The following is a 9,390-nucleotide window of genomic DNA, read 5'->3' on the forward strand; positions in this document are numbered from 1 at the left end:
GTTTGGGATATTTCTGCTTTTATTTAAAAAAAGTTATTAATGTAATTTTACTCACTGGGTAACGCACTTTCGATATCAATTTGAAGTTTTCTGATATCTGTTATATTTACGGAATTATAGCCTGGCTACACTTAACGATTACACTCTGTATATATAAGTAGTGATAGGTAGGTATTATTTATTTAATGATATCAGTTTGTTAATTGTTAGTATGTATAGTTTTGGCTTTCGCGACACAAAAGAGGGGCTTTATAAGTTTAAACTGTATTATATATATATAATAGCTCCGAAAACGCCCAAAAAATCATTTGAGTGCGGTTTTTTGTGATCAGCGAGCAGTGTGTTAGTTTGCCAACATCATGGTATGGTGTAACAAAAGGAATACCACACACACTATTAATAGAAAGCTGTTAAAATATTTAACTAATCCACGTTTGGATTGCATCGTCGGAAAGGATTTGTTTTGTTTTAAATACCGACTATACCGAGCCCTAAAAACATTTTCTATTTTGTTTCCAGCATGATATATCCCAAAATAAGAGGATTAAGCGACGGGTTAATACCAAATAATTGGGATTATATTGAAGCTCGGTATTTGTTTTCAAACCGTTCTAAACCGCTCGCTAATCCGCGGGAGACCACGGGAGGTATGCGGTAGAGCGCCATCTCTGGACGTAACGATTAAACTCATAGAGACGTTTTTCACTCTTGACTGGTCACATCGTTTGAGACGCGGAGATTGCGCGGAGAACATCGCAAATCCGTACATCAAAAGAGCGTATTTTTTAAACGCTTAAATAGCTTCAATCATGAATGACGTAAAGTGTCAAACTCAAACCTATTTATCTAACCTAAAATAAAATCCTCTAAAAACATTAATTTTCAATAGTTCGATATTAGATTACTTCATTTTGCTATGATAAATACTAGCTATGACTAGTCAGTATAAGAAATTTATAAAACTTATAGCAAAGTGGCCCTTGGATAGCACTAAGGGTGAGAGGTACGTTGAGAATGGTTATATTGGTTATGTCACAAATCCACTACATTTAAATTAGGTGTTTATATCTTTTAATCTTTTCAGAGACTTGGGAAAAGTGATCAGAGACAAAGTGAAGGAGGCTTTTGAGTCATCAGAGCGGGTGAACCTTGATTCCGAGTTGTGCAATCGTCAATACGCTGCACTCAACCGCCTGGCAGATAACCACTACAAAAACAAATATAAACGTACGCACAACAGTACGGCGACCGGACTGAACACCGAAGAGTGTAATCTCATGCTGTCTAGTGAAGTCCTCACTTATTTGAAGGAGGAAAACAAAGGTTTCTTCAGCAAAGTCTTTAACAAAGACTCAAAATGATTATCGGACATTTCAAGAGATTCCGCACCTCTTTGCCGCTTCGGAGATTCTCCACAGAACATGTTGAGTACAAAGACCACACTCCCGTTCTGCTAAATGAAGCTATAAAACATCTAAGCCCAAAAGACAATGAGTATTACATTGATATGACATTTGGAGCTGGTGGGCATTCTAGAAAAATACTAGAGTCTTCAGATTGTAATCTTATAACTCTAGACAGAGACCCAGTTGCTTTTGGGAAAGCTCAGAAACTCGCTGAAGAATATCCCAACAGAGTCACACCACTATTAGGTAGATTTAGTGAGTTACCAAACCTTCTGAAAGAGAAAGGAATCAAACAACAATCAGTTGATGGCATTTTATTCGACTTTGGGTGTTCCTCCATGCAACTTGATAATGGAGAAAGAGGCTTTTCAGTTAGCAAGAATGGATATTTAGACATGCGAATGGACGCTGGCCGGGACCCAAATCAAATAACAGCTAGGGAAGTACTCGCCACAGCGAATGAGCAAGAGTTGTACAAAATATTTAAAATCTACGGTGAAGAGAAAAAAGCAGCAAAAATCGCACAAACGATTATTCAAGCCAGGTACATGATCAAAAATATAGATACTACGCAAGAGTTAGTTGATATTGTGAATTCTTGCTGCCCGGATGAGATTCGATTAGACAAACTTCAGAGACCACAGTCAAATGCTACGAAAATATTTCAAGCTTTACGTATCTTTGTTAATAACGAATTGAACGAAATTAACTATGGGATGGTCTTAGCGAAATACTATTTAAAAATCCATGGCCGCCTTGTCACGATAACTTTCCATTCATTAGAAGACACAATAATAAAAAGGCATATAGCTGGTAATATTGTGAATGAAGTAGCAAACCCTGTCCCTTTAAAGTACCTCAGTCCTACAATGGTGCAGGATCAGGATACGATCAATTATTTTCTGGACACTCCGTGGAGAGCCATCAATAAGCATGTGGAAGTGCCATCTGACGAGGAGGTGGAACGTAATCCGAGGAGCAGAAGTGCAAAGTTGAGAGCCGCTATTAAAGTTAAATAATATGGTATAAAAACCTTGTTTGATTGACTACATTTCAATGAAAAAGTGACTTGAACTTATGTTTTATTGTGCATTTGTAGTTGATAGATATTGTAGTTACAATAAATGCACTAAAACCTAAGATTTGTTAATAAACTGTTGTTTTAATACTAGTTTACTGATGTTTTAGTATTTTCTACCCACAACCCATTTGGGCCAGTGCAAACAAGCATTTTTATGGGCTCCTATAATTTCCTATGTCTATACCTTTTATCAAAATTAGGTCTACTTCCTAAAATTAGGTCATATTTCTGAATTTCCGATGTAATGACACAGAGATCAGCAGTAGGTAGTCACCAGCAATAATATGTTACTCTTCGAAGGCCGCAAAAATATGTGACACGTTCTATAAATAACATCGTGTCAGATATTTTTGCGGTCTTCGTTGTGTGACATATTATTGCAGGTGACTGTACCTAAGTAGGTGTAATGGCTCCTCTATGCGATGGGCCAGCGCCGGCCACTCCAAGGGACGCAGCCATGCGGTAGAATGAGATAGCAATATCACTTGCCCCCTCTAACGCATAAATGCGTCCCTTGGAGTGGCCGGCGCTGGCCCATCGTGTAGAGGAGCCATAATGTTGGTAAAAATAAATGAAAAGACATATTCATAATTGTGGTACAGCTATATTAACTGCCAAGAGTAAATTATAACTAATTATTATAATGCACAGCACTAGTAACTAAAATATTGGAAACATTATAACTATACATAAAGTCAGTTTACAACCAAAACTTGCTATCAATATTGTCCCATATCTAAAATTACAGATGTATAGATTTTTAGAGAGTATCGGCCAATTCGAAAGATACTTTGACATCACAATGATATCCAAATTATGTTAATTTGTTCTCTTGTAATAACTAAATAATATCATTTCGATGTCAAGGTGTCGTTCGAATTGGCATCTTGGTTGTAAACAAACTATACCGATATTTACTTACAATATGCGTAAACAGGGCATTATTATAGTGTGGCTGTCAGTATAACCAGGCCCCTATTTCACCAACGTGACAGGTGCGACAATTCGACAAGTCTCATTGTTGCTGACGTCACAGGCATCTATGGACTACGGTCATCGCTCACCGTCGGGCGGGCCGTATTCCTGTTTGTCACCATTATTGTATTATCTTTAAAAACTTTATTATATCGGCAAAAAACAGGTATTTCTCTTACGATGTTTATGATGATAATGATGACAATTGTCACAAGATTTCAAAGAACTTTCGGTAATTCTTGTCAGCAAATGAATTCTGTGTCGAAATTTCGTGACAATTGTCGTATTGCTTGCGACAATTGACATTAGCTTCGCAAAATAAGTACTTATTAACTGGCGATATAGTGGAGTTTTTTTTTAATTAACATGTTGGTGGCAAACAACCACACTGCCCGTCTAATGGTAAGCGGTTACCGTAGCCTAAGGAGGCCTGTGACGTCAGTAACAGTGATGTCGACAATTGTCGGACCTGGCACGTTGGTGAAATAGGGCCCAGTTATCAGCTAGACGTATTCGTTAAAATTAGAACAATTTATACATGGCATCTTGTAGTTCTTTTTGGATGTACAGTCAAGGCAATAAATATCGATACGGGCAAAGTGCCAAAAATATGTACACACTACCTTAATGCATGGGCAATAAGGTCGTGTAAGTATACATATTTTTAGCACTTTGTCCGTGTTGATATTTAATACATACCTTTACTGTAGGTAGATATGTACAAGATGTGATGCCACATTTTTTTTTATATGATTAAATCTTCAAAAGACTAGCTTTTGAAACGGAATATATAACACTTCGCTTTTTAAATACAGATATTGGTATATTTCCGGACTAGATTTTTTTCATGGTTGTTGATTCTTATATTTTATGTATTTATGCATGGAACTCGGGAAAGACTAAGATTTCAATTTGTAAGCCATGAGTATCTATAGTAGTACGTAACTTGAGCTCTGGGCTATAACCGCGAAATTCGCAAATTGCGGGCATTTTTCTCTGTCACACTTATTACGCCTTCATTGGAGTAAAAGAGAAAGATCCCCGCAATTTGTGAATTTCGGTTTTCGCGGTAGCCCCCCTGTCTACATTCGGACATACAAAGAAAATTAACATTAAGCATACACAATGGAGTTGGCCGGTCGAAATATTTAGCAGATGGCGCCAGCATAGCTTGCCCTATCAATACCTAGAATCGTGTGAAAAGAAAATTTTTAGTGGGTTTGTTTGCCCTTTAACCCATTTAAGCCAAATCTCATAGAAAAAGCTATGATGGCGCCATCTATGCAAACCTTTGAGGGCTTCTCTACACGTTGGGCCAACGCCGGCCACTCCAAGGGACGCATGTATGCGTTAGAGGGAGCAAGTGATATTGCTATCTCATTCTACCGCATGGCTGTGTCCCTTGGAGTGGCCGGCGCTGGCCCATCGTGTAGAGGAGCCATGACAGTTGCCAACCCCATTCACATAACCCACAGTTGGAATGCGGTTTCGTAGGTACAAAGTAGCTGAATGCAATGGACTTCAAATATAGAACACTATGCTGTCCCGCTCGCACAGTGGTATTGACCGCCGGCATCATGAGCGGGACAGCAATATAACTATGCGCGTGCGATAGAGATAGGAGATGGCGGGTCAATGTACGAAATTCTTCGTGCTTCGCGTCCTTTATACGAGGGAGCAAGGGCGTCGCCAGGAGGCATGGGGGGAAGGAGCAACTGCCCTCCCCTAGTGATTAATAGTATAATTTGTAGGTTTCTAATAGAGCCCGACGGCTAATCCTATTGTCTATTGTTAAGTAAAACCGGACGTGCTACTTATCTGCAAAAAAGGGTCTTATTTTGGCATCTAAGCGTAGGCTAGTCCAACGCTCAAAAAACCAGCGTCGCTGCGCTTTCCGATAACGCGCCTTTGTTACGCATCTCGATGACACATTTTAGACTGGTTCTGTAGCGTTCGACTCGCCGGCACTCAGTAACCGAAGTACGTATTTTTATGCAGGTGGTTGTGGCACGTGGCACATGCGGTTTTACTTAACAATAGACAATAGTATTAGCCTTCGGCCTCTATTAGAAACCTACAAACTATACATTACTATACAAGTGCGAAAAGTAGGAAATTCGCAACGAGTGGCGATAAATTGAAACATGACCGAAGATCGTATAACTATTATTTTACCATTATCTTTTTGTATTTTTTATGCAGAATTTTTAGGCCTAGCGATGTAATGAGGCTTGAATTGAGTATTTTTTAATCTGGACCGTTGAAGGGTTAAACACACTATCGGCGCGATTCGGGAAATGAATTAGACATTCACTAGACATGATATAGTAACGATATGTGACGTTCCACGGCAAAAGGTACCCTATGGCGGTTGGTACTTACGCTATTATTAATGCCGCTCCAATATTATTGCGGCCATAAGGTACCTTTTGCTGTGGAACGTCACATATCGTTACTATTTCATGTCTAGTGAATGTCTAATTCATTTCCCGAATCGCGCCGTATTTAGTATTGAAGTCTATGCACATAACGTTTTTATGGCAGTGAAATGAAAATAGCACATGCATACGTAAATGAACATACAAGCGTATACATAATATAAATAAATAGCATCAAATTTTACATAAGCTTCGTACTTTAGATACATGTATCTTTGTCAAATCGTTGGGTGACAAGCAAAAGTCACCAACTAACACCATGGAAATTATTGGACAATAAACCGTGTTACAAAGGCAATAAAGTGCATTGTTACTTTAATTTTTTGATAGTACTTAGTGACTTTTGCTTGTCACCCGACGAAATACAAATAGAGGAAAGTGGACAACCGCTACTCCATACAAACGTAGTCCCTAGTTTCCTCTCTAAATACTAACATTATCATCTTTCTTGCGTTGTCCCGGCATTTTGCCACGGCTCATGGAAGCCTGGGGTCCGCTTGGCAACTAATCCCAAGAATTGGCGTAGGCACTAGTTTTTACCTTTTAATCTTGTTTTCTGAAGAACTGTTAGAAACTTACAAAAATATGGTAATATTTTGGTTTTGCTATCTTATTGATAATGTTAATACCCAGAGATGAAAACGGTTTGCTTTTTTTATCGAAATTTCTAAATTTATTTATATTCTAATATTTTCCAAAATATATTAAATTGACACGAATAGAGTCTTAATTAGGCCCATTTGCACCATTCCACTAACCCGGGATTAAGCGGTTAAACGGTTAACCTAGTGTCGAATCATACTGGTAACCATTGTAACGCCAGGTTTAACCGGTTAACCCCGGGTTAGTGGAATGGTGCAACTGGGTCTTAGGCAATAAAAAAATGTAGTAACATTTATTATATACGACAGTGTGGTATAACAACAGTTGCATTTATTTTTGCAAATCAGTACCAAAAGCAAAAAAAAAACAACACTTTTTACCTGTTATTACAATTGGCAGTAATGTCTCAAATTCAAGCAAAATGAGACCAAAATTTACAAATTGGCAAGTTTTAACCCCTGACGCTAAAAAGAGGGGTGTTATATGAATGTCTGTCTGTTTGTTTGTCTGTGGCATCGTAGCTCTCAAACGGATGGACCGATTTCGATGCAATTGTTTTAACACTTTCGCAACCGGGCAAAAAACGGCGCACTATCCCAGAAACCGGTCGTCTATCTGGGCGGGTTGTCTGAGCAAACATTACGTTACGAGTGCCTACCAGTGTTAAGTGAAAGCGAGTTTCCTTGCGGTGGTACTTAGCTATGTTTGATAGAAATCGATCCAGCAGTTTGAAGAGTATCAACTCTTTTCCACAATGATGTAAAGGGGCCCACTGATTAACAGTCCGCCGGATGGTATCTGCCTGTGAGTTGTTCAGAACTGTAAACTTTTTGTTCTAACTGACAGGCCGATTCTGTCCGGCGGACTGTTAATCAGTGGGCCCCTAAAGACATTATTTTTTGAGGTAATAGTTTTATATGCTTTTCTTGCACAGAAATCTGATATGATTTTTTTACCAAGTACCAGTTATAATTTACAACAAGCAGAAACGTCTGCGAACCATGCTATTAAGCTTAGCATAAATTTAAAAGTGGAAAAACCCCATATGACCCATATGGTGGAAAGATTTGCTGGCTATGGATGAGGTCTTGATGGTAGAGCGCTGGAGTATCGACACATGGCGGACACGCCATACATCAAAAATCATTTGCGTTTATATGTGTGCGCGGCACGTCTGTACACGCGTCATTGTGCATGTGTGGGTAAGTCGCTTTACCGAGAGGACGCCAGAAGTCCGCCAGATTCATGTCGCGGCCAGTCGCGGGGCGAGGTAATGCGAGTTGGGGCGGGGTGGTGCGTAGCCGTTCTGTATGATAATTCTATTACTTATTTTGTGGTATCGATCTACAGGCCGTGAGTTCAAGTCTCCAAGACAGTAATTTTTCCACTTTTAAATTTATTCTAAGCTTAAGTACCAGTTACTCCTCAATTTCTACTAAGCAACTCATAGTCCAATCTATCCACTATATGACTACATATATACCATTGTATCAATAATAAAACTCTTAAAGATACTTTCGAACTACACTCCCCATATATCCAGGGCACGGCAGCGATTCCAATAGAATATGATCCTTAACGCCTCGACACAAAGTCTATTCTTCACTAGCACTTAACTGTCTCTGCCTGTCTTCAAGTCATCCTGGAAAGAAAAGGAAAAAATACGTAAATAAAATAACATTCGTATCTTTTAGTTCGTGACTTTGCAATCTTATAACGGATATAACATTGTATGAGGTATCAGAAAAATTAACATTATTATTTATTACTTTAACTATTAACTTTACCACGAATCATGGCAATATAAAAACCAGCAAAGGCCATGTCTTTGCGCAAATAATGCGCAATCGTTACTCCATTAACAAAATTTTATACATACATAATTATGGAACATTTAATAAATAAATATATTATTTAATTTAATACATTAACGAAATAATAATTAAAAGAAGAGTCTACAAATACTTAATTCTCTTCGTTATACAGGGTGTTTGGTACATCGTTTGCCAAAACGGCAGATAGGTTGAGTCATTTGCTATCTTCTCAGGCCTAGAAAAACAAAATTGGCCATGGTTTTTTTTACTACTACGCAAGTAAAAATTTGAAATTTACGAAAAACTGGCATAGAAGTGAAAAAAAATGTATACAGGGGTATACACGGCGTCCCACGACTTTGCCACATGGAGGGGAAGTATTCTAAATACTGTAGATAGGAAAATTTACTGAAAGAAGGCTTCATTTTTATTTTTAAATCAAAACGAACTGCATTCAAAGAATGATCAATTATCGCCTGTCTGATCGGTGAATCGAACCAGCTAAATGTGGTAATGGAAAAAAAGTCGGCCATTTTGAAAAATAAAAATACTATCGCCTCGTCTCTGAGCCCGCTATGACATTTGGTCAGGCACCCCCCAGTGCCCCCCCCCCCCCCCACCCATCGCGCATAGTTTATGAGTAAGTGCGGTTTTTGCTGATAAATAGTACTTGTAAAGTGGGGTTTTTGCTAATGAATGTTTTTGCTGATGAATAGTACCTTTTTAAGTGCGGTTTTTGCTGATGAATTGTACCTGTCAAGTGCGGTTTTAGCTGACGAGTTGTACCTGTTAAGTGCGGTTGACGGAGGAGAGCACGTTCCGCTTGGCGCGGTCGGTGGCGGCGGCGGCGGCGTCGCGCATGTTGTGCAGCGACTGCAGCGGCGGCAGCGGCGTCGGCGTGTGTCAGCCCGCCGTTTCGTTTATCTAAGACACTTTTACTATTGGGTCATGTTTAAACTCCAACTTCCCACACCTTCCCCAAAAAAAAACAGCCTTCGCAAGTGTCTTAATAAGCAAACTGGCCGGCCGACACCCCGACAGTGAGCTTCGAACCCCTGCAAAGGCCAAAGGCC

The 9,390-nt window shown here is 39.2% G+C and overlaps 1 protein-coding gene and 1 long non-coding RNA gene across 2 annotated transcripts; one reads left to right on the forward strand and one right to left on the reverse strand.

Annotated features, from left to right (window-relative positions):
• The first annotated feature begins 831 nt into the window (after positions 1 to 831).
• On the forward strand, positions 832 to 2,577 carry LOC134673268 (probable methyltransferase-like protein 15 homolog). Its single transcript, XM_063531233.1, has 3 exons — positions 832 to 1,003; positions 1,085 to 1,332; positions 1,419 to 2,577. The coding sequence occupies exons 1-3, from the start codon at positions 933 to 935 to the stop codon at positions 2,423 to 2,425; spliced, it is 1,326 nt and encodes a 441-aa protein (XP_063387303.1). The 5' UTR covers positions 832 to 932; the 3' UTR covers positions 2,426 to 2,577.
• A 2,179-nt stretch (positions 2,578 to 4,756) lies between these two features.
• LOC134673289 (uncharacterized) lies at positions 4,757 to 9,221 on the reverse strand. Its single transcript, XR_010099451.1, has 3 exons — positions 9,104 to 9,221; positions 6,267 to 8,145; positions 4,757 to 6,113 (listed from the first exon to the last, which is right to left on the reverse strand). It is a non-coding gene; the product is annotated as an uncharacterized LOC134673289 (long non-coding RNA).
• Between the last annotated feature and the right edge of the window lie 169 nt (positions 9,222 to 9,390).

This window comes from Cydia fagiglandana, chromosome 18 (assembly GCF_963556715.1).
Source record: "Cydia fagiglandana chromosome 18, ilCydFagi1.1, whole genome shotgun sequence".
NCBI classification, from domain to species: Eukaryota; Metazoa; Arthropoda; class Insecta; order Lepidoptera; family Tortricidae; genus Cydia; species Cydia fagiglandana.